This window comes from Pteropus medius, unplaced genomic scaffold (genome assembly GCF_902729225.1).
Source record: "Pteropus medius unplaced genomic scaffold, Ma_sr-lr_union100, whole genome shotgun sequence".
NCBI lineage: Eukaryota > Metazoa > Chordata > Mammalia > Chiroptera > Pteropodidae > Pteropus > Pteropus medius.
Genome location: NW_024350924.1, coordinates 5,405,714 through 5,431,089, shown reverse-complemented (window position 1 = coordinate 5,431,089; position 25,376 = coordinate 5,405,714). Strand labels below are relative to the sequence as shown.

The following is a 25,376-nucleotide window of genomic DNA, read 5'->3' as shown; positions in this document are numbered from 1 at the left end:
ATGCAAGAATATGCAGAAAGTGTGCTCATTGAAATTTCTGGCAGCAGATGCTCACTAGGAAGTGTAGTCCTGTACACTGGACAGGTTGTCAGTGGCTGACAGACTCGCTGGACATTAATTTGGACGTGATACATCTGCAAAGCTGGTAGAGGGTAGTAAATAAGAGCTTAGAAAGGGAAAAGAAAATTTAAATTCATAGGGCAGAGTGATAAATTGAGTATTGCATCTTTTTTTGATTTTTTGGTAAGTATTCTAGCTATAAATATGTCAGTGAGTCAATCATGCCCTTAATTTGGAACAGCATGGATTTCAATGCTTAAGTAACGTTGAAGATGTCCAAAATATATTAATCCTATGTCAGAAACTTCTTATAAATGTTTATTTTCACATTAATGTAGTAAAACTCAGTGTTCAGGATGTGAGGGCCGTTGCTGGCTCTAACGGTGGTCTGACTCGTGAACCTATGTGTCTCACCCCACAGAGACGGGGTCCGCAGCGTTCGGTCGACGTGGTCGTATCTTCAGTCTTCTTACTGACACTTTCGATTGCTTTCATTTGTTGTGCCCAGGTAAAAGTTCCACACCTGTTTTAGACCACGTCACTGTGTTTAAGTACATATATTTTTAATGTGTCTACATTTCTTTAGCTATTTCGAATACTCGTTAATTTTCCTAACTTTTGACATGGGTCATTTTGAAGTCTTTTAAGACCCTGGGGTCACTCAAATTTAATTTCAGTTGGTAAATTTTGACTGATAATAAGGCGCTCATACCGTGATGGTGGCAAGGCCGTGATTTTTGCATATCATATCCCTAGTTTTTGCATATCATATCTTTTTCTACCCTATTTCATTTATTTTGACTTCACATTTTAGTTGTGTCTTGTGATCAGCATATTCTTTGTTTGATCGCCTATTTCTTAATTCAGCCTCAGTCTTAGTGTTTTTGGAGTATCCGGCCCATTTAACCTTAATGTAATTATTATAACTACAAATACTGTTTGGTTCCTGTTTGGTCTACCTGTTAATTTCCCTTTTTCTCTCCTTCCTTGCCATCTTCTATTCATTAAATATTCTTTAATGTTCTATTTAATTCTCTCTGTTAACTTGTTATATGCTCTTTCACTGCTAGCAACCCCAGAGATTACAACATCACATCCTGAGCTTGTTATAGTCTAACAAATTTATTAATTTACCACTTCCTCAGTAATGCTAGGACCTTAGAACACTTTATCTCATTTACCCATTCACTTTTTGTGTTATTAATGTCCTTCATTTAAATTTTACAAAAATTTTAAACCCTCAAGATATAATTATTATTGGTTTTTGTAGTCAATATTCACTTATATTTACCTACATACTTTTCCTTTCACTGCCTTTTATTCCTGCATTTCTGTTTTTCTCTGGATTATTCACCTCCTGTTTGAAGAATCTGCTGAATTCTTTTCGTTTTTGTTTCAAAATGTCTTTCATCACTTTCATGTTTGAAGGATATCACTGGGTATAGATCTCTAAGTTGCCAGTTACTTTTAGCACTTGTGGGATTCTATTGCCTTATGATTTCCATATTTTATCTTGAGAAGTCAGCTGTTATTTTTATGGCTGCTTTTTTAAAAGTAATGTCCTTTTGCTCTGGCTGGTTTTAAGAGTTCTTTATATTGGGTTTTATGACAGTTTGGCTGCTGTTTGTGTAAAAGTTATCTATTACTGCACAAAAAATTGTATCACCTGCTGAAGAGGTGGGCCTTGGTTGCCACCAGTTGTTACTTTTTCTCCCCTATTTATAACTAATTGGCAGGAGCGAACACCTGACTTAGACTAAGCAAAACATATTTCCTCTTTTGGAAATTAGAACCAAAAACCTGAATTATCAGTGGTGGACTTTGGAGAAGAAAGGTTAGTGGGTGTCAGGGGACCAGCAGGATGACAGACCGTGGCTGGAACAAGTCAAAATCAGCGGGGAATAGTAAATAAGAGTCTTGCAAGGCAGCGGAATTAGCTAAGAGGAGTGGAGATGGGGGCACAAATGGACCTGGGAAAGAGAGATGAGTGGCTACACTGGTGGTTAAAGAAGCTGGAAATGCGTTTGTCTTATTTTAGGTTTTCCTCATTTGTTACTTCTAGACCCGTGCTCTTTCGTGCAAAGGAGAAAATCTAGTAAATGTGGAGAAATAATGACTAATTAAATGATACCTTATGAGTTAAAACTTCTGCTTTGAGTATTAGTGATATCTTGTAAATGTTTTTAAATTGCTAGTGTAAAGGAGTAATTATAAATTTTAAGACAAATGAAAAACTTCACTTTTCTTTTTGGTCCTTTTATATAGGTTCTCCAAGGACATAAAACTTTTCTGAATGATGCTTATAATTGGGAGTTTTTGATCTGGGAAACAGCTTTACTACTTTTCTTACTGCGCCTGGCCTCATTGGGGTCTGAAACCAATAAGAAATACAGCAATGTTTCAATATTACTTACTGAACAGGTATTGACTGGTCCCCGTCAGTTGGGTTCAGTGGTTAGAGATGGCATAATACGATTTGTGCAGAAGGTTCAGGGTTGAATCCAGATTCTATCACTTTCTAGCCATATGACCTTACAGGTCACTTTGCTACTATGTAATCGTTTCCTCCTTACAAAATGAGGATAGTATCTTCCCTACCTGCTCCCAGGATTGTAAGAATAAAGATTGAATGGACTGAAAATATGTTATATACTATAAAGGTTTTTTTATTGGTGAGAAGAGAGCATACTTTTAATCTCACATTCTACACCAAATATTAGATCTCTAGAATTCTTGTCATTTAAGTATGTTGAATAAGTTCCTTGGATTTCTTCTGTATCAGCCATAAAATACATTCAGTATTTGGAAAGTAGTTGCCCTATGTGAATAGCTATTAAGATTGAGAAATGTTTCTTATAAATGCAGAGTAGTATAAACTTTTAATTTCATGTTTGTCCATAAGTGTTAAATAAAAACATTTGGTATCATTAATTCTTTATTTTGCTCTAGAATTATAGTGGAGAATTCTTCCTATAAGGGAAAAAGAAAAAGGAATTAAGTTAAAAACAGCTGTCTTCTTTCATTCCAAAAATGTTTAATAAGGATGTTAGATGATTTAGGGGATACCAAGATGAATAATAATATTATTTTTGAACTCCAGGAGTTTATAGTCTGTTATGTTATAATTAATATTAAATTTTTCATTGTTTTGATATTTAAATTGCTTCATCATAGCTTTTGTGTGTGTGTGTGTGTGTGTGTGTGCGCCAAACTTGACTGATTTTGGATAGGGGCTGGGGTACATGACATAGGCACTCTGTAGAAATAGCTGCTGGAGTTTCAAAATTTATTTTACTCGAAAACATGATTTTCAAAATCTGCCAGATTTAATGAGTATAAATCCCTTTCTATGACATTTACTTTAATCTCTATTCCTTCCCTTAGATAAACTTATATCTTAAGATGGAAAAAAAGCCAAATAAGAAAGAACAGCTTACTCTAGTAAACAATGTATTAAAACTGTCCACCAAATTGTTGAAAGTAAGTAGTATCCTGTGATACCCGTTTACTACCATTTAAATTAAGTCAGCACTTTACTTCTTGGGGAAGGCTGTGTAGAGTCAGAATGACAATTTCATAGTTTTAGGTTAATGACTGTATAAGAAAAAAATTCCTGGTCTTGTTACCCAGATTCTGTTGATTGCTGATGTCTGTCACATTTCTTTAATTACATTTAAAATAAAAATCACAAATGACATATTGCTCGAATTCACCTTAAAAAACTTAGCTAATGGAAAAGTTAGGTGAGCTTCACTACAGGTTTTTGAAGGTAGCTACTGAACATTAAGGAAAGACGGCCTTAAACATTCATCTTCACCCAAGACTTAAAAAAAACAGCCCAGAATCACTGATACCTATTGAGAAACCACGTATCTCATCTCGGTTCTTTCATGTTTCTGTAGGAGCTGGACACACCATTTCGACTGTACGGGCTGACAATGAACCCCCTGATCTACAATATCACACGAGTGGTTATCCTTTCTGCTGTCTCAGGTGTTATAAGCGATCTTCTAGGATTCAATATACGAGTGAGTATATGACTACCACTCCGGGGCATCTGCCTTAGTCTTAAAATTACTATATGTAATCATCTTTATTCTTCACTCTGTGTATGTGAGAGAGAAACAGACGAAGAGAGAGAGACACACACAACGAGAGAGACAGACAGAGGGGCAGAGTGGCATGGAAATAACTCTTGAAGTAAAGAAATAGGTGTTTTGATTGGTGATCCATAGGCTTCTCAGGTTAGATTTTTTCATTTTACACAAGTACAATAGACTGTGGTCTTGAATGGAACAAAAAATCAAGTTTGAATCTCCTGTCAAGTTAACAGCATGGATCGGGTAAGGATCTCCTTGTGATCTTGGGAAACTTACAGAGGCAGAATGAATGAAAACCAAAACCCATGAACTGCAGTATATCACTTTGGATCCTGGAAATTTTTAATGTTTTTTTTTTCTCCGTGGCGTTCTGTGGTTGCTATTGCCAGAGTTGATATTTTTCTTCTTATGTAAAGGGTTCTTGGCTCACAGTCACCTATATGTTTATATGTGTACCTATAAACCCCACCTGTTTGTCATAAAACTCACTAATTTTGGTGATTTTTCTTTCTTAGCTGTGGAAAATTAAATCCTGAGCCGAGTCCTGTGCGTGGACTTGCTCCCCTTGCTGGCATCAGCACGTGCGCCTGAAGGAACGTGACGTCTGGAGGAACTGCGAGATACCCGCCTGTTTGTCCGAACACACTGGTGCCCTCGCTCTGCCTAACCTAATGAATCACGGGGTTCTCAGAGGAACCAGGCCTTTTCCAACTGGGCAAGCCTGACGAAAACCTGTATTTTCATAGTTTTCAAACAATGTGAATAGTCGGGAGACTAAAGACTATGTGTTATGGTAACACGAGGACAACTTTCTAAGTTAGGGAATTGATTCTGGACATTTCAGCGCTGTGACAGTTACATTTACTGGAAATAGTCTTTTGGGTAACTATAGTAGATGCCCAAAGCATGAAGCAAATATGCTTTATTGGAAATATGCAAATCAGTACTTTTGTATTACAGTCTATAGAATTGGAGATTCCATACCTCTAGCAAACAGAGATCTAATTTAAACTATTTTAGGTTGAACTCAAATAAAATAACTTTATTGGAGATTTTCAGTTTCTAGGCTTTTTTTATTGAAGGAAAAAAAATAACATTTTAAACTGAGTTTCTGTGAAATTATGGAGAAATTTTTAATTACTTTGCAACTTTGAAGTTAACCTAGTAACTGTGTAGTTGTTGGTGGAAGAGTTATGCATATAATGTGCCGTGTAATTCAGTATGAGAGATTTAAGTACATGTGCACTCATCCAGGCCCATTGTCCAGCGTGGTTTCCATAGAAACCATCTGAGCTGTGTGCCCCGTTACAGTACTAAGTGAAGAATTAATAGTTCCTCTGTTGTGCAGTTTGAAGTATCTAACCGTTAGTATAATTTCAGGTCCTCGGTGTCTGTGCTTGCAAAACTATGCCTTTGATGATTTAGATTCACTTATCAGCATCCTTTGTTACAGACACAGGCATATACATATGTTTATGAAAACGGTAGTAGTGTACTCGTAATTCTTACTCACTGTTACCTGTTTTGAAGAACCTGTTTGAGGCGAATTGAAAGCCCGAACATTTTAATGGTAAGATTTTGTGAACTTTATATACATTAGAAACTTCGTTATTATATGTAAAGTCTGTACAGGCAGACCTCATTTCACTTAGCTTTATTGTGCTTCACACACGTTGCGTTTTTTTGTTTGTTTGTTTTCAAATTGAAGGCAAGACCCTCTGCCAGCAAAATGATTATGACTTGCTTTATTGCAGTGGTCTGGAACTGAACCTACGTTATCTCCGAGGTATACCTGTATTCATGCAAAATCATTGTATTGGTTACTCATATCCTAATATGCAGGAAAATTTTTGAGGTTTAAAGATAAATTTCTCAAGAGACCAGGGATTGAAGATGGACATTTCTGTGTTTATATTCTTGGTTCTGCCACTCACTAGATTATAATCTGGGGCAATTTATTTAACCTCTCTGTATCTCAATTTCCTTACCTGTCGAATGGGGATAATAACTACCTAACAAGGTTGTTAAGGTTAAATGAGGTTATCTTGTAAGATACTCAGCACAGGATAAAGTACTTAGCACTTAGTAAACCTACGATAAACATTTGTTATCACTGTTTAGAATTCTTTAAAAATCTTTCACTCATAGACTCAGCTGTGAAGATAGAAACATAGGAAGCAAAGTTGTTGAACTAGAAGTGGATTAGCAAAAATATGCAGCCATTCTGAACGATGCATGAGTTACAATTTCTTTTAAAGTAATATTCCATTATAGTGATTTACCTTTAGAAGGAACCGTTCTTGTAAAGGCACTTCAGTGTCTCGGGAAGTGGCTAAGAAAAATCATGCTTTTACTATTTTCCGTAAGGAACAATAGAAATTGTCTCAAATCCAAGACTGAGCTCAGCGTAGATTTCGGAAAAAGACCAATGCCTTTTTTTCTCCTGCAAAAAATGCTGTTCTATTTTTAATTTGCAGTTTTTACACTGTGAGTTCTCTAGTTTAAATGCAGCATTTGGCATAGTTTACTCTTGTGGGTTGTTTCAATGATGATTTTGATGTACGATTGGTTTAAATTATTTTTCAAGTGGGTAAAATTCTATGTAAGTATAGTTGCTCATGTCAGCAACTTGGGAATCATTCTTGCCTCTCTACTCCTCATATCTCACATCCACTCACCAAGTCTTTGAATAATTATTCTCTAGATATTTTTCTAATTAGGCCACTCTTCTGTACCCCATTTCTACCATCCTACCCTAAGTCAACTTCCTTTGTTTTTTTGAACAGGTTTCTGCTCTCCTGCTCTTACATATGCATGGCACCCCTGTTCCTTAAACCCAGTCTGTTCTCAAAAAGTTAATGTGTCTTTTCTGAAAAGCAAGCCTCATAATTTAGAACGCATTAATAGCTCACTATTACTTTGAAAATAAAAATCAATCTTTTTAGCAAGGTGTATAGGCCCACCCTGTTGAGAAAGATTTTTGAATCTTTACATTTGAAACATTTTTGTTGGGTATAAAATTCTAGTTTTAAAGATGATGTTGCTCTCTTGCCTCCTGGACTGCATTGTTTCCGACAGGAGGTCCGCTGTCATTTCTTTTAAAAAAAAAAATAATTGGCTGCTTTCAAGGTTTTTATCATTGAATTTGTACAATTTACAATGTGTACTGGTAATGTTTTCATTTTTGTGTGTGTGCTTGGGGTTTGTTGCACTTATTGGATCTGTGGGTTTACAGTTTCATCAGATTTGGAAAAATTTTGGCTATTTTTTAAGTTTTCTATACCCCACTCTCATCTACCTCCTGGCATTCCAATTTACATGCATGCTTGGCTGCTCGAAGTTGACCCACAGCTTACTCAAGCGCTATACATTTTCCCATTCTTCTTTCTTTGTCTTTAGTTTTGGATAGTTTCTATTCTGTGCCTACAAGTTCACTAACCTATTCTTCTGCACTAATTTTCTGTTAATTCTACCCATTTATAGAAGTCATTTATAGAAGTTCAATTTTTTGATATCTTTCATAAGTTTCTCCTTAACGTGCTATTTTCTTTACCTCATTTAACATAATAAAGATATTTGTAATAGAGATAGTAAATAAGGACATTATGTAGCTATCATTTGTTGCCATTTTGTATATGTTCCATTAAAACTTTAAAAAAATAGGCACATTTAGCTTTGGCCCATGGGCTATAGTTTGCTGATCCAACAGCCCTTTTCCCTCTGATTACTGCTTATCTTTATTCACCTGTGCACATTCAGTCCTTCCCCTCTGCCTGCCTTTTTTTTTTTTTTTTTGGTTTGTCACAAATTATCTCTTTTGATATTGTGCATTCATTACCAAATTGTAGTAGTTATAGTTATTTTTTAATGCCCCCTTTAACCTTTGTTATAATTATTTAGTATCCTATTCTGAAGTGTATTTGCAATTTTCTATATCTGTCTGTTAGTCCAGAGATCCCCAGTCCCTGGGCCACGGACCAGAGGTTAGGAACTGGGCTGCACAGCAGGAGGTGTGTGGTGGATGGGCGGGCGAGCAGGCAAGTGAATCTTCATCTGTATTTGCAGCTACTTCCCAGTGTTAGATCACAGCCTCAGCTCCACCTCAGGTCATCAGGCATTAGATTCTTACAGGCACACTGGTGGTCCTTGGTGCCAAAAAGGTTGGAGACTGCTGTTAAGGCATCTTACTCAAAGGTTTGTTTACTTTTGTCTTTTTCCATTAGAAGAGCTTCCAACGTTTCTTGGAATGCAGGTCTTGTCAGTTCTCTCAGCTTTTGTCTGCCTGGGAAAACCTTTATTTAATCCTTCATATCTAAAGGTCAGCTTTGCTGGATGTATTATCCTTGGCTGATAATTCCTCTCTTTCAGCATTTTGTTTTCTTCCACTCTCTCCTAGCTTCTCATGTTTCTACTGAAAAATCTGATGATGATCTAATGTGGTTTCCTTTGTAGGTCAGTCTTTTTCTCCCAGCTGCCTTGAGAAATCTTCGTCATTAATTGACAGTTTTACTATAATGTGTCTTGGATAAAGGTCTTTTTGAGTTGCTAAAATTAGATGTTCTGTTAGCTTCCTCTAAAGTTTCTTTCCATAGGATTGGGCAGTTCTCATCAATTATTTCTCTGAGTAGGCTTTTTGTTCCCGTCTCCTCCTCTTCTCCTGTTGGTGTACCCATTATCTTTATGTTGCTCTTTCTGATGGAATTTCAGATAGTTCTCACAGAGTTCTTTCACTTTTTAAAACTCTCAGTTCTCTCTCTCTCCTTTCTTCTGGGCCATTTCTAGGTTTCTGTCTCTGAGCTCACTAAATCTGTCTTCTGTCTTGTCTGCTCTGTTTTCAGTGCTCTCTAGTACATTTCTCATCTCATTGAGTTCTTCAGTTCCAGAATTTGTTTGGTTCTTTTTTATAGTTTCAATCTCTTCGGTAAAATACTCCATTTGTTCATTAATTTTCTTTGTGAGCTCATTGATCTGCCTTTTTGAGTTCTTTTGTGTCTGATCGAGCTTCTTCACAACTGCAGTCTTAAATCCTCTGTCATTTAAGTCACAGTCTTCCGTGACACCGAGTTTGGTTTCTGCACTTTTCTGTTTGCACTCCCGCGGTACCTTGATTTATGGTATTTTATGGATTGCTTCTCTGCCCGCACACTTAAGGTAGTAAGCTCTTTTCTTGTTTAGATACTGTTCTGCTTCCTACAATGTAGGTTGATAGGGTGCTTTTGTTTTTCAGTATATGGTGTTACAGCATAATTGTTTTTCTTACCTGCTCTATTTGTGCCTGTGGGATCACAGTGGAGTGGCATCATTTTGGTTAAGGAAGTGCTTGCCAACCACCTCTACCAGGGTCTGCTGTGGCGTAGAGGTGGGAAGGGAGATGCCTTTTCCTGGTAGACTTGCTTCTGCCTCTCTTAACCATCCAAACCATGAGGGCTTTAGCTGATTTCTCCACCATTATGGTGGTCACAGGAGCTGCAGTGATCATGCTGCATCTGCAGTACCCATTCCTGTCCTTCCCCTCACCTCCCCTACTCGTTCCTATCTGTCCACCTTCAGATGTTCCAGTGCGTGGGTCTCTCAGGCTTCTTTGTGTGTTGAGCAGGGGATCCTTTGTTGAGTTAGTTGTCCGACTTGTAAATTTAAGAGGAGAAACAAAGATGTCTCCTCACTCTGCCGTAATGCTGACATCCTCATCTTGGGTTTGACATCCTCTTTTGGGTTTTTTTTTATATTGATAGATATTTTTTTCTTCATTTTGGGTCATATTTTCCTCCTAAGCATGCCGGGTTACTTTTTATTGGATGTGAATTTTACATTGTTGGATGTTGGGGTTTCGTCTGTATGTATATTCTTTGTTTTGGAATGTAGTTACTTGGAAACACTTTGTTCATTTCAAGACTTACTTTTAAACTTTGTTAGAGCAGGTTTAGTCTAGGGCTGCCTTTCTCCATTACTGAAGCAGTGTCTGTCTTAAATATCCTGATGCCTTGTTCATTATGTTTTTCCAGTTTGATGGTGGGAACATGAACTAGTCTCCCTTCAAGAATTTTTTTGCCTGCGTCTTTTTGGTGTTTCTTTCCCTGTTCTAGGGTATTTCCTTGTGCTGATCAGTATTCACTTGAAGACTTGGATGGTAAGTCCCTTGCACATTTTGGGAGCTCTTTGGTACTCTGTCCTGAAGATTCAGGCTGCCCCGGCTTCCTCAAATTCTCTGTCTGAACACAGTAAGTCTGCTTTGTTCGGTTTGGGTTCCCCTTTCCTACACTACAGAGGAAACTGCCTCAAAGCAGTCCTCTGGGCCATCATGGGGCGCACCTCACTTGACCCCGCTGTTCCGTCCCACCTGTTGTCCAACATCCAAAACCCATTTCCCATGTATATCTTTCCTTTTTTCCCCCCGCAGTTGTTTAAGGTGGAAGAGTAGATGTTTTCCCCACTTTAGTAAATGGAACATAGTTTACCCAGCTGCTCAAGGTTAATTCTCGGTTCCCTTTTTATTCCATGTCTAATCTGCCACCAAGTTGTGTCGGTTCTACATCCCACTGTTATTAGGTGAAGCCGCCTTCCCTTTCCTCTGGGCTACTCTGCTGACCACTGTTCCCTTTCCGTTCTCAACTCCCTCAGTTGGTTCTCCATAGCCCCATGAATGAGCTTAGAAATACAGAAACTGTATCAGTGCAAAAGCGCCGCCTGGCTCCCCTGCGGTGGCCTCCAGGGTCCTTCATTATCAAGCCTGCTTCCCTTTCCACCTTCACCTCCTCCATGCCTTACCGCCACCCGGGCCTTCTCTGTGCTCCACTATACCAAATTCTCGAATGCTTTTCTAGGTCCCCCCTTGAGTAGCTTCTCAGCTGGGTCCTTAGGGCCTCCTCTGATGGCCCAGGTTAGGGTAGTTCCACATCTCATCTGTCTTGTCAGTTATATAGCCCCATTCATTTCCTTCATGGCATTTAGTCACAATCTGATTATCTTATTTTTTTTCCTGTTTCTGTCATTCACTAGAATGCAAGTCCCTTAAGACAGAGACTTTTTTAATTCACTCCTAGATCCCCAGAACGTGGAACAGTAAGTAACTGACCCCATAATGGATACTTGATATAAATCTGTAGAATGAATGAAGAATAGACCTCAAGTAATTTACCATTCATGCAATTTTTTTTTTCCTGTTAGGATGGAGGAATTTAACTTGGTGGTTCTCCTATCCTCAGTGCTTCATTTATCCCGGTATAATAATTTCTTGGGCTTTTGATCCCAAAAAAGGAGTGAGATATAATATGCTTTGATTAACGTTTACCTTTGCTGAGAAACTAAATGGAGATGTAAAAACAGGCTATTCATACATTTTATTGGAATAGTAATAACCATAAAAGGATAAGAAAAATACCTGTTCCCTTAATTTTATAATTTATCGTATTAGGAAAAGTTAGCCCTCCTAAAATTGTTAGAGGTGTAACCTAAGACTTCCTCAATATGTACATGATGGTCCATGTATAATCTAAACACTGAAAAGTTGAATAACCAAATATTTGCCTAATTGGGGTATGGTTTTCTTGACTTTCAGAGACATGTAGAAAAATTCTCAATACCAGTATATCTCACAAAGTATAAGCTGATGGATGTTTTTATTTTTGGTTCATTGCATTTAGAGGTAAGTGGACCTATGCACTGTAAAAATAACATTTCAAATTAATAAAATTCATTTTTGAAATTTTTTAGACCTGCATACTAATTAATGGGCCAAATGGGTCTCACTTTCAAATATAACATGTGACTTGGGGTTATCAAGAAGTAAACTCATTAAACTTAATCTCATCTACAATGTATTTAGTTTAGTCATTTAAAGTAATTTTTTGCTTTTTGCAGTTATTGATGCCCATCTTGAATAATGAAGTTTGAATTTCACAAATGTGCGACACTTCAGTTCCTTTCCTGCAGCTCGTCATGGCCCTACAAGCTGTATAAGGTAACAAACAGTTATTTATTAAGGACAAAATAAGGCTCTTGATTTGTGTATTTGCTAATAGTTCTGCTCGACTTTAATGGAAACATTGTAAAATAGACAAATATCCATAGGATTGTCAAAATAGAGGGTTAGGCTAAATTAAAGCCTTCGGCTGTGTTTTTGTATTTTAAATGTATATTGAGAAAGACTCGAGTTCTCTAGTAGACAGAATTCCATTCTTAGGCCTTCATACTCCCTTCTTACACTTCTTAAGGCTCTACTTGCAACATCAACAGATCCAAGCTGGTAGATATCTTAAACTTACTCGGTTAACTAGAGCAAGATAATAGATATCATGTAATAATTATGGCATGCTTTAAACCAGTCGTTGTATTGCTGATAGACCTTAATAACATGACTAGTAAAGAGCTGCCTAAATAAGTAAACCTGTTATTGTTTTAAAAGCACAGATAGCTCTTAGGCATCGGAGCATGCCATGAGGACGTAAAAAGTTGCTCTGATGTGTTCTTAGCACCAGACCAAAACATCACATTTCGTGTTCCGCAGCCCCAGGGACACAGTGTGGACCGAGTTTCAGCTTAAACACGTCTTTGTGGAAGCCATCAGTCTGTCACACGTTTTAATTTGCATACTCCTGGCTTTCTTAAAACCCAGTTCTCTTTGCATGTTGGACCTATTAAGCACATGAAATTCACGCGTTCACATGTTTAAAAGCATTTGGCTTTTTCTACGTGAGAATATCTTAGTATTAGAAAAGGAAACAACCAAGATAGTCTCATGTAGAAACAAAAAGCCATATGCTTTCCTGTGTCCGGGACGTCTGAAACAGGAGTTGACTCCGTTCAAACACTACTGGATCAATAACATTTGATGTAACTAGGTTAGGAGACAGTATTGTAGGATCTGAGTCTAATCTTTCCAGTGGGGCCATGCAAGAGTTTCCCAGAACTTTTTTTTTGCTGTTTTGATCAGTAAGGAAATATGTCCACTAAACCAACAAAAACCGTTTTGCTGCCTTTCCTGCGACACCCCTCTCCACTGCAGGGCTGGGGTTTCATTCCTAGTGGGAGTTCATACAACGGTAGGAATTAATTTTTCCCCACAAAACTAGTAACCTTAGTCTCAAAATAGGTTTTAGGCATTATTCATACCAAGAAGGAAGTCAGAACACTTCATACTAAAAGTGTTACCTCTAGTAAATAGAATGACTTAAAAATAATGTGAAATGCCAGATTCTGATGAGAGAGAATTTTGTGACCCTGTCGTAACTGGAGTTATACTCCTCTGGCCATTAGAAATGAGCTTATGCAAAGCTCTTTTCTTTACAATGGAAGATATAAAATAGGTATATTTAACTCAAACCAATTGTAAGCTTAACATAAAGTCATCACGATGAGGGTCTTCCTGCTTGTAGGGCTGTTTGTGCTACGTGGAAGGACCAAATCTACGTGAGGACTCAGACCATGATGAGAATTAGCTCTACAAATAGAAAGCAACATTAAATAAGCCTAACAGTAGAAGAAATGGAGGCCATGAATCGTTTTTTGTTTTTTTAATATCTATATAAAAAATAACGAGCGATTTACAGATCTCTTTCTCTAATCAGAACTTCAAGTGTGTATATATAAAGGTACTGTACAATATATAAACATTTACAACCAGTACATCCATATTTTGCTTAGCATTCCAAGGCCACATTGCTAAGTCAATATATAATCAGTACAGTGACAGGTTACATAGAAAGGAAAAGAGCCACATCAGACTGACAACATATGACGTCACAGTTAACAATAAAAATAGGCTTTTTATCACTAATTGTAGACTATAGGGAAAATAAATCATTTCTGTGGTACTAAATTCTTAGCATTTATCAAGCCTCCTAATCTTGCTCTATTCAGGTAGTTACAATACAGGGGTAAATATAGTTCTGGATGAAAAGGGGATTTCAAAACTCTTACTCTGGGAAGCATGTCTTATCTACAGGGGCCGATTCCGTTTTACATTAAAGAGTTTCACAGTCAGACTCTGAGAGGGAAGGACCTGGACATAATGTGTTTCACAATAACGAGATGAACCCAGGGTGAGAGAACAAGTATGTTCAAATATTCCATAAAATGGTTTTATTCTGAGAAGTTCCTTTTTTTTATAGATGCCACTGATGCTGCTTCAGGGGACTGAAAAAGCCAGATCTATTTAATGGAATTAAAACCCGTCTCTACCTTTCAATAAACATCTTTAGACTTTAAAAAAACTCTGAAAATCTGTATAAGCTAAGCAGATGTTTAGTCTCCATTTCCTGTTAAACAAGAAAGTTAATGTAGCTAGAAATTAAAATTGAGATTTAGCAAGAACTGTCTGTCACCATGTTTGTCCTTACCTGCTGAGGTCTTACAAGGGTTCTGTTCTTAAACACCCGAACTTGTCAGCTGCCACCAGATGAGTTGGTACTTTATCTGGCAGTGGACTGTGAAACCAGTTTCATGATTAAGTCTTTCACATAATATATTTTGACTCTTCAAATATGTATTATCTAGTAACGACTAATGACTTAGTAGGAGGTATAACCAAAATATCCAGAAATAGGAATTTGGTAGTTCTTTCAAATAGCATTAAGCACTACTTCCACACGCTTCTTTGTGGTTTTATAATGAAAGAACTGGGTGATCTGAGACGCTATAATTACATCAGGGCTGGATAACACAGTAGGTGAACTCAAAGTACTTTCTCATTTTGAACATTCAATTGTAAGTAATATCTTTAACAGTTATTTGAAATACCTTACCTCGCCGAATTAAAATACAAAACCATAAAACAGTGTCAATATTTAACTACATTTTTTTTCCCTTTACAGTAGTGATGTTTCCGTTGTTTTCAAACTGGGACATCATCAGTAGCTGTTAGAAGAGACACCACCATCTTCAATGATGCGTCGACAATCTCTCCTGTAAGGACTCAAATATTTCTCTCTGTAAACATGCAACATGCTATTGAGAATATCAACTTCCAAGCTGAACCTAACGTTTTTATTACTGTGGAAATATCTCAGTAATAAGGAGAAAACGACATGATGCAGTAGATAACTGGGCACAAATACAGAGCTGTGACCATGTTGTTAGTATCAACATACGTCATGTGTTCAGACACTCATGACGACGAGCTGGGCAGCCAGCCAGGGGGACAGGGGGTTCTTAGCAAACCTAAAGGCCTGTCATGCAGCCTAGGTGACTTGATGCTCAAATCAAATTACACGTATATGTGTTTCAGAATTTCTGAAAAAGATGACCTTTTTTTCTTTTGAAAAATGGTGCTTTTTAGTAAGAAAAGATTACAACTTGTTTTCCTTTGTGTTGTGCTAAAGGTCACAGCCGTTTCTCAGCCACAGCGGCAGTGCCCGCGGCCTTCCTTGCACCTGGCACCTTCCAGGGCCCCGGGGTTATTGTTTTCTTTGCCTCTGGTTCTCTTCCTTTGTGATCTTCCGTTCTGTTTGAAACTGTTGTTCTTTCTTCAGGTTCCTGCTTCACCTTCTTTTCTGACGTCCTGACATTTTCTGTTTTCTCTTTACTAGAACTTGTTTCTCCTAAGGTTGCTTTCTTTCCTCTTTCATTTTCGGATACTACTCTGCTAGTAGGGTTGTTAGTCTTTTTGGAGGAAAGAGGCTTTTCATCTATTCTCTTGCTCTTTTTCTCTGGTGACCTTGTTCTGCGGTTTCCAGGCGGACTCCGCTTTGTATCCTTCCTGGTAACAGCCGGTTTTTCTTTCCCGTCTGAGGTCTGCTCAGCATTGTCCCTCGCACGGCCTCCTGCTCTCCGACTCTCAGCCGCTAGGGATTTGGCTTCGGCATTCGGTTGGTCTTTGTTTCCTTCGGGTTTTTGCTGCTGCTTTGGGCTCGAAGACCGTCCTCTGCTTTTCCTGCCATGATCGTGTCCAGAACCTTCCCTAGGGTAGCTCTGACAACTTTTAGTCTCCCCTTTCCTGGGGCTCAGTGATCGATCTCTGGGTCGTCTCTTGGGGTCATTTTTTAGAGGACTGGAGATCTTTTCTAAATGTTCCTCTGAGTAGCGACTGGCTGACTTTTTGGGACTAGCAGACCTTCCTCTTTGTGTAACTCCATGTTCTGCTCTTAAGAGATTTTTCTTGTCAGTGTGCCCAAGACTGCTGCGTGGATCCCTTTTGCTCACAGTTTTCTGGAGAAGAGACTGATTTTCATTTAAAGTGCTTTTCTTTTCAGGTACAATGTCCCTGGAGTCTTCTGCCTTTTCACATATCTGAACTCTCAGCAAAGGTCCTTCAGTTGCTGGCATGGGAGACTCTTCAAATATGGAAGCAGAAGGTGAAGGTGGGGGAAATGGTGACTGTTCATCATAAATCACATTTGAAGATGGAGGGTTAGTAATATCCCAATCACCTAAAAAAAAAGTGATTTGAGTAGAACATTGTTAAATTTTAGAATTGTAAATAGGAACAATAAGTTTTGAACTTTGACAGCCCTTAGACTTGTACCGACTGCTTAAACAACCTGAATCAGTATTTTATATTTATATATGTTTACATATCTATTAAGGCAGGTGGATACAGACAGCTGTACTTGTACATTAAAAATAGGTTGTTTATATATACACAAAATAACAGTATTCATTTATCCAATTACTTATGTATAATTAGTGATAGATGATGTATAAATTGTAAGTAGTAAAGCCCAGAAAAAAAAACCCTTAAAATTAGACCAAATTACCTGGTCTAAGAGGCTTACTAACCTTAGCTACTATCAATGGAAATACAGCTTAAGGATATGCCAAAATCACTAATAAAGGAGACCGAACTGTGTAACCAGAATGAGGTCATGGGCATATATAATTGTTTTGTATTAAGCTGTCAAATTTAATGTCAAAAGGAAACTGAAAAGTGCAGAAGAGAGAAGTAGATGTATTTAATAGCACCATTTTTAATTAAAAAAGGAGGAAGTGATTTACAAGACATGCAAATTTACCAAGTCTTTTTAAGGAAAGACCAAGAAAAGCCCTGAAAGCCTTAATGTTGCTCAGGTTTCACGTAGGAGCACAGACCGGAAGGAGCCAAACCTGAAGAAGGAAGAGAAAAAGCCTAGGACTATGTAAAAAAAAATCACAGCGCAGTTAGCAAAGATGTCACCGGGAACGTATGTTTACAAGCAGGTGGTGGCAGGTAATATAGTCAGAGTTACAGGCTGGAAGGGGACCGGGGACGGGCATGCCTGCACTTATCCCTCAGCAGCTCCACTGGGGAGGAACCCGGAAGGGACAAGTTCTACGTGGTGTGGCACCCCACTTCTAGACGGGTGTACTCAATTAAAAAAATGGTGACTTTGATATTGTGATATTTCAAAAACACCATGAAGCCAAGGAGATACGAGCTCACTGCACCCATACCTTATCTCCAGGTGGGGCTACACAGCAATTTGTTTTTGACAAGTGACCATAAAAGCCTAAAGTTTTGCTACTTATCAAGACCAACTTAAAAGAAATAACATTTGAAGAGATTTCAAATGTTTTTCAAATCATTTGCCTCTAATGTCCTTTTTTTACAGGCACATTTCCCTAAAGAAGCAACTGTTTTCTACTTAAATTAGCTTGACATATATTCTGTTCCAACAAGTCTTGCCTGAAGCCACTTATTCTACACCACTATTTAAAATTATGCTGTGTAACTAGATGGTTCTGGTGTTTACCTTTGACTCAGACATTTTTTTTCCCTCCTGCTGCCCCCTCGCTAACACACTCTTAACTTTTCAGCTACACCTGAGCTACCTCACTTACCGTGGTCAGGTATCAAGCCAGTCCCTGGCCTCAAGAGAAGAAGAACTTTATTTCCACCGGCCTGAATGAGCTCGATTGCACGAGTGTGTGTGATGCCTTGTGTCGGTTCTCCGTTGATTTCAACAATCTGGTCACCAACCTAGGCAGGACAGTCACAGGACCAACATGAAACGAAGCAGCCTTCGCCAGCTTTGCTTCTGTCAACTCTAGAGCTGCTCAGCTTTGCTGAGCGCCTTTCTCATTTGTGAACTATTTAACTCGTCACAATGCTGTCATGCTAGAGTTGAGGAGCAGACAGACGGTAGCACGAGGAAGAGAAAACGTCCAATTTACCCTATAAAATCCTACATGGGAGAGTTTTATATGACTAGAAAGTAGAATCTAGGCATCTTGAAATTGAGACTCAAATACTCAGATAAAACTTAAAAAATTCACCTGGGAGACTATTAACACGAATACTTATTTAAAACCAATAGCTGGCTCCTACTTGATGATTTAGTGTAGATGATTTCCCTAGGAAACAGTTAACTAGGGGAATCAGAATAAGATGCCTCGGTACCATCGCTATTTACTACAAGTGTCTGTTATTTTCAAGGAAAAATATGGACGAATCAAGTATAACTTTTACAAATGGCCTGATTAAAGATAATGATGGTAGTGATTTTAAAATATATTTCAAGGTGACAAGCAATTCAAGGGTATGGACTTAAAAACTGAACAACTGAAATTTCAAAAAGCAATTCAAATATAAGAGCTTACTAAAACAATCCAGAAATGACACAATAGACTAGATAATTATTTAACAAAGATTGGTGGGACAACTGACCGCAGGGGCTAGGACACTGGGTTCTGGAGTCATAATTTCTGTGACGCACCCCTGGCTGCACCCCCTAGAGTGGGCCCATTTCCCTCTCTCTTAAATGGGATGGGTAATAATCAGTACGGACCTCTTAGTCTGAGGGTAGCTGGATTTAATGAGATAAAACATGATTAAACACCAAGCACAAATAAATGTTAACTTCAAGTTATCCATTTTCTGTCCCCTCTCTCAAATTTAAAGTACTTCAATGTGAATTTAACTGTAGACTACGATGCAAAAAATTTCAAGTAAACTATGAAATCGAATAAGTGTTTTTTGTTGCATATTTATGAAAAAAAGATGACCTGCAGAAATGGAGGCTGTCAGAAACAGGATCAATGGGTTTAGCATGTAGAGTAGAGATCTTTAAAAGCAACGAGTTAGATGACAACCATGGAGGAAATGAGAACTCTTATCCCCAGAATATATAAGTGAGACAAAAATGAGCACCCAGATTTCTCTTAAGTGATTGAAGATAAACCATTTTCATGAGGAAATACAGATGACAAATTAGCACTAGATATGTAATCCTGCTGGAAATTAGAGGAATAAAAATTATAGTAGACAGTATTTGGAGCATGCTTTGGGTATAGAACATTGAAGTTATAATTTCGATCACATTCTTTGGCTTAAATTTACTGTCCAAACCTGTATATTATTGTTTTAGCACAACAGATTGCAATAAAACTTGTAATTGAACAGATTTGCCACCAGGTGTCATTTTTGTTTAACTTTAAAGCTAAACTGGGGGGAAGGAGAAGACAGCCATGGCTTTAAGATTTATGCGTTAAGCCCTCGGAGAGGGAACACCTTCGGTAACGGTCTGTACAAAGATATCGGCCAGAAAAATGGCACCTTTGAGAGGGAAATGTAAACCTTTTACAACTTTGTTACTTTAAAATTTTTAAATGTGATAATAAAATGGGGACTACATCTTTTAATAGAACAAATTCAGGTCTGTACTGCAAAAAACGGGGGTGGGGGCAGACAAGAAGAGAGAAAAGAATGAGAACAGAATCAAAAGGAGGAGAAGAGGAGGAAGAAGGGATAGGGAGAAATTATGTTCCTTTAAAAAAAAGTCACTATTTTTAAGACAGTCTTGCGGTTTTTAAAACATCCACTAAAAATGTATTAAAGGTACAAATAACATTTCTAACACATCGCCTACATTATGTCATAACCTGTTAAGAACCTACATGCTCCCGAAGGAATCAAATACAAACGGACACGAGCCACGGCCAGTCATGGGAGGCACACACGCTGGCCTTAGAGGATGACGGGCCTCGGTCACAGCACTGCGGTCACAGGCTGAGTGGGCCCAGCAAGGGACTTAGTCTCCGAAAACCTCAGTTTTAAATCTGTAAGGGGGGATCTCACAGCGTCTTTCGTGAGATTACAACTAATATATGTGAAAACATGTAAAGATTTTTCTAAATCAGACTTTGTTCTATGTTAAACATGTAAGTGTGACACTGGTCCCTAATAGGAACTTTTCCATTTAGCTGACTCTCATTTCCTTAGCCCACAACCTTCTTCTCCTCTCTAAATTTAAGCCAGATTCAAGAACCAGCTTCAGACTCACTAAATTTAGAGACTCAATGACTCAACACCTTTCCATCTATATTAAAGTTAACATTTTCTGTTTTGCTGAATTACACTATTATATTGTTTGCTCATCGTTTCACATCACCCAGGTCCTGTCTACCCACTAGAAGGTTCTGGGAGAGCATCTTCAGTATTCAAAAAAAGTTATCTGATGAGCTAGAAACATTACCCATCCACTCTATTCTTTCAACAAATGTCCATGGAGCACCTACTATGAATAGTCAAGGCGCCACGTCCTGGAATGACAGGCACAGACACAAGTACAGATGTAGGCAGCACAGCATGGTAGACTGGAGAGGAAGAAGGGGAAATGGCAAGCGTCTGCCTTTCAGGCTTCGGTGACGGAAGGGCTTTCTACATCCCCTGTCATCAACTATTTCCAGAAGCTTCCAGTCAGCACCAAAAGGCGCGTCCAGGAGCCAACTCACGTGAACTCTGCCGTCTTTGAGCGCAGGTCCGTCCTCGGCAAGACGCAGGATGAAGAGCCCCATGCTGTACTCCTTCCCGCCCCGCAGGCTGAAGCCGAAGCCCCGCGGGCCTCGCTCCAGCTCCACTGCGCAGCAGCCGAGGCCCTGGAGCGAGAAATGGAAGCGCGACAAGCTGTCGTGGACGGCCTCCTCCGCGGTTTGGAAGGAAGACGACTTTTATAGCTGGAGAAATAATTTCTAAACCATAAGGAAGGAATGGAAGTTTGGGGTGATGGGCTACTTAGTTTTTATAAATGCAGCCTAAATTAATCTGAAGATCATATGCCTTCTCTACTAGCTGGTCAATGTGCAATGGAACAATCAGAAACCAGAATTTCGGAAAGGTCTTTAAGTTTTAAGTTCTTTTAATTTTCCCGAAAAAAAAAAAAAATTCAAACCCTACTTTAACTCAAACACTGCTATTTCCAAGTATTTAACAAGGGTTCGAATTTCTCCTTTTCTGCAGGGCACACTTCTCTCTCTCACTCTTTGTATTCTCTTACGGAAGCCAAAAGCAAACACACAGTAGGTACTCAAGAATTATTAATTTGGGGAACAAATTTATCTGAGCTGATCTGCAAGAAAACGTCAAGGGTCAGTGATTCAGCAAATGAAGACGGCAGCCCGCATATGGGGTCTTTGCTCACCTGACTGTGCCGACTGCCCACGATGGAAATTGTCGCGGTGTCGGGCTGGGCAAGGTGCTTGTGGTCAGACCACGAATGTCTGTAAGAAGCCGAGATGTCTTTCCCGATCTCACCTTCTAGGGCACTTCTACGAGAGAGAAATCAGTCAGTCTCTGAACTGAGAAAATGAAAAACAGGCTAAAAGTATAGGGGGTTTAATTTTTTTTTTTTTAAAGCCGAACCTTGCCATTCTCCCCCTGACAAAGTGCTACAATGACAGACTACATCCAGAAGCGGAGATGCGAGGCAAACACCTGGTCGTTCAACTACGGCACAGCGTGGTCTACCAGCTGCCCCCATGTTGCTCCGTTTTTAACGGCATCTCAGGGCAGATAACGTCCAGGAAAATTGCACACAAGTAGCTGAACCAGAGAGCAGATGAGCTGACCTCGTCCCAGTGAAAGACAGCTCTCCTGCAGCACCAACACCTGCGAAGATGCTGAGTTTCCTGAGATCTAGTTTTTGTTTTATGGCTCATATTTTCAACGGAAGAGGAAAGAAATAGGTACAAATCCTGCTCAGTCTGAGAGGACAGCAATCCACACGGGTCTGGGGCTTCCCTCCCCAAATTAGGAGGGCCCAGAGCAGCAGAGCCAGTGCCCGTGTCGCTTCTTTCGAATCCCCACTTGTCAGGCCTGACTGGATAATTACGCTGTGCCCTGGGCTGGGGCTAGGAAGGGCGGGTAACGGTTCCTGAGCGGGTGGAGGGTGGGCAATCCAAGAGCGCTCACTCAGACCCCACCCTGGCTTGGGCGGGGCGGGGGGGGCGTGATCAGAGCACAAACCAAAACCTGAGAACAGCCCCACCTGTCTCCAGGTATGTGGTTGGCCTGTGACTGTCCCATGGGCCTGTGCTGCAGGGCTGGGCTTTGCCTGGCTGAGTTTGTTCCTGATGGTGGACCGTGATGCTCTGTTCAAATGAGAAAACAAGAGAAATAAGAATTTGTACATAAAAACGTGAAGGCCAAGTGGATCTATGAAAGCGAGACAACGAATGGTTACTGCGTCACCGACTTTGGTGACTAACTCCAGTGGCACAGTGAGTGGGACATGGTCACCTCTTTCTCTGTGGCTTCTGATGCACGTTTTATGTTTGAAGAGACTAGCAACCCTTACTACACACACCTTCCCTCTTCCACCTTTGTTTTGATCATTCATATAACAAGAAAATCTGAAATGAACATAGTAGTAATGTTACCACGAGGACATCTTGTAGCCCATCGTGTGGGTCTCCAGAGCACATAACTGGTAAACCATTCTGGATGACAGCGACAGGATGCAGGACTGCTGGAACAGAGGCACGTCTGCAAACCATCCACCCATCTTTGCACCTGCATCTTTAATATGGGAGCAGTTACCTTGCCTGGCACTGAATACCAAAGACAAACTTATAAAACCATCCCGAGTGTTGACAAATGTTTGTAAAGATTTTCCTGCTATTTTCTAAGAGCACAAACATAGGTGAGAACAAAGTAACACTTGTTTCTGTATGCTCTGCAACGGCTCCAGATCGCCTGTTGTTCTTTGAAGGCAGATCTCATAATAAGCACAGCAGCCAGAGCTAGACGGCGAGTCGCAGGAGATGACAGTTATGAGAGACTCTTCAGGCTGCCAGATCCATTTTTAAAGCTGAAACTTTCTAATATTTTATCCTGTCCAAATGTCAAACATAGGATATTTAAAACATCAAAGAGAGTGAGCATAGCTTAGATTAAGACCACGAACTCTGAAGCAAGACTGATGGGGTGGAAGCCTGACCTCGTTATTTATTGGCTGTGTGTTCTTGAGCAAATTACTTAAATTCTCTGTGCTTCCAAACATCTAATCTATAGAAAGGGAGTTATAGCTACCTCATTTTTACATAGAGTTATATATAAAAATATATGATTAAAACAGTGCCTGGTATATTCACTATAGAAATGTTTCTATTATAATCATCATAATCCTCAAAATGATAAAGTCTTATTTGGGGCTATAGTTCTCTTAAAGTGTATATTCTGAAATATTTACCTTATTTAGCAAAAAAATGCTTGATGTAGAGGCCATTTTTAGGTTGGAACATGTGGAAACGGATATAAACTGAATCTTGGACTATAACAGAGAAAGACAGACCTTGACAAGGGATACGCGTGTTCAGGAAGCAGTTTCTATTGAAGCAGAAACTTAGGCTCTACTACATGCAACATGATTCTGTGCCTGAATGAGGCTGTCTTCCAAGTTCTTGGGACTAAAAACAGAAATTATTTTTAAGAACTTCTTGCAACTGAAAGCTAGAGAGTACTCTGAAAACACAGGCAGGAGTACAGCAGGTGGAGGAGGAGGGCCATGTCCCGTGGTCCGGCTGTGGTGGCCCTGGGGGTTTCCAGTGCTGCCTCTGGCTGCCAGGCTCCTGAGTCCAGGTGGGTTTGCGCAGCGGGAACCAGATGTCGGGGTGCAGGACTAGCGTTTGCGGAACTTATCCAAGGGCCATCTTTCCTCTTCAACATCGAGTGCTCCAGGACGGGAGAGTGGAACGTGACCTGGACATTTGTCTGTTGCTCTTTTTCTATCACTATCATGAGTTTAGTTCCCTAATTAGTTTAACGAGTTATACTGGCCTCCTCGCCGCCAGTCTCGTCTTTATTCCGCTCCCTGAGCTCCAGTCCCAGCTCACACACCGAAACGTGCCACTGCCTTGTTAGACATCTCTGGTAACCTTGTGTTGCTCGTGAGATACCATTCAAACGTGTCACCTGGGCGCTTCTGCCTTTCCACTTTCCCTCCTGTTCAAAACGTCGCCTCCTCTGTGAAATCCTACCCGGCTCCTTAAGCACACAGTTTTCATGGCATTTAACACACTGAGACTAAGTGAATACCTGTCTCTCCGGCTGGACCGTCGACTTGATTACAGGAATCACACCTTATATACCTGGAAGTTCTTCCACCTTTGTTTACTGTGTATGTCAATTTCAAGTTACCTGCCACTGAAGCTGAGTGTTCATTATAGAGCTGAATTCTCCTGCCATTGTAAATTCATGGCTACTACTAAGGGAATGGACACTCACGGAAAAAATTACATCTATCAACAAGGTGACTGGGAGATTAGATAACGTGCACCGCTGTATGAGTTCAATTTAGAACATTTTTTGGCTTCACTCGTGTGGCCAGAGCAACTTCAGAACAAGAGAGTATAAATAACTAGATCTATTTCAAAATTTCCTCTACTGCCCCCTCGGGGTGACAGATGTCACTGCTGGGCAAGAGGCACTGCAAATCGGTGCTTACTCTTTGAATTACATGTCTTTTGTCTTCTTCAAGGTTAAATAAAACTTTCCATCGTTGCTATTTCTTTTCACTTTTAGTCTTTCAACCCATGCTCACATGGCTCCTCCAACTTAATCTATGTTAAAAGCCGTTGTACTTCTCAAAGTTAAATATGCCACGATGCCAAAGAGGCCTATGATCTCAGTGCATTTTACCTGAAAACTGTTCAAGCAGTAAAGCAATGGGTAAGTATCTCTCTCCCTCATCGAGAATTACACTTTTTCTGGAGTTTCAGTATGTAACTACTTATGAAAAAGAGTAGTATTAGATAAACACAAAATTCCATAGTTAAACTATAGTGACAAACGTTACAATGTAGTGGGAACCATCATTACCAAGAATAAATAAGAATCCTTTGAGAGAACTTTCTAAAACTCTACTAAAGAACATAAAAGATGATCTAAATAACTGGAGAGACATCTCATGCTCGAGTAGAATGACAATGTTTAAAGGTATAAATTTTCCTAAAGTTAATATATATTTAATGTATCCCAGTAAAAACTGCAGTTGGAGTTTTGAAATATCTAGCAAATCCATAGAGACAAAG

The 25,376-nt window shown here is 39.3% G+C and overlaps 2 protein-coding genes across 5 annotated transcripts in view; one reads left to right on the top strand and one right to left on the bottom strand.

Annotated features, from left to right (window-relative positions):
* Nucleotides 1-5,212, top strand: part of PHTF1 (putative homeodomain transcription factor 1) — a 43,380-nt gene extending 38,168 nt beyond the window's left edge. Inside the window, exons 13-17 of one of the 3 annotated variants that reach the window (XM_039841248.1) lie at nucleotides 482-568; nucleotides 2,326-2,481; nucleotides 3,445-3,540; nucleotides 3,963-4,088; nucleotides 4,676-5,212. In XM_039841248.1, the coding sequence (XP_039697182.1) occupies nucleotides 482-568; nucleotides 2,326-2,481; nucleotides 3,445-3,540; nucleotides 3,963-4,088; nucleotides 4,676-4,696 (486 nt within the window). In that variant the 3' untranslated portion in view covers nucleotides 4,697-5,212. The remainder of the gene's footprint in view (nucleotides 1-481; nucleotides 569-2,325; nucleotides 2,482-3,444; nucleotides 3,541-3,962; nucleotides 4,089-4,675) is intronic. The other 2 variants (XM_039841246.1, XM_039841247.1) reach the window with 2 other exon arrangements.
* An 8,442-nt stretch (nucleotides 5,213-13,654) lies between these two features.
* MAGI3 (membrane associated guanylate kinase, WW and PDZ domain containing 3) overlaps nucleotides 13,655-25,376 on the bottom strand; it is a 176,985-nt gene continuing 165,263 nt past the window's right edge. The window contains exons 17-22 of one of the 2 annotated variants that reach the window (XM_039841230.1): nucleotides 22,334-22,436; nucleotides 21,488-21,614; nucleotides 20,802-20,945; nucleotides 17,910-18,048; nucleotides 17,105-17,195; nucleotides 16,384-16,522 (exon numbers count right to left, since the gene is read on the bottom strand). In XM_039841230.1, coding sequence (XP_039697164.1) covers nucleotides 17,146-17,195; nucleotides 17,910-18,048; nucleotides 20,802-20,945; nucleotides 21,488-21,614; nucleotides 22,334-22,436 — 563 coding nt within the window. In that variant the 3' untranslated portion in view covers nucleotides 16,384-16,522; nucleotides 17,105-17,145. Of the gene's footprint in view, nucleotides 16,523-17,104; nucleotides 17,196-17,909; nucleotides 18,049-20,801; nucleotides 20,946-21,487; nucleotides 21,615-22,333; nucleotides 22,437-25,376 lie in introns of both variants that reach the window. The other variant, XM_039841229.1, reaches the window with a different exon arrangement.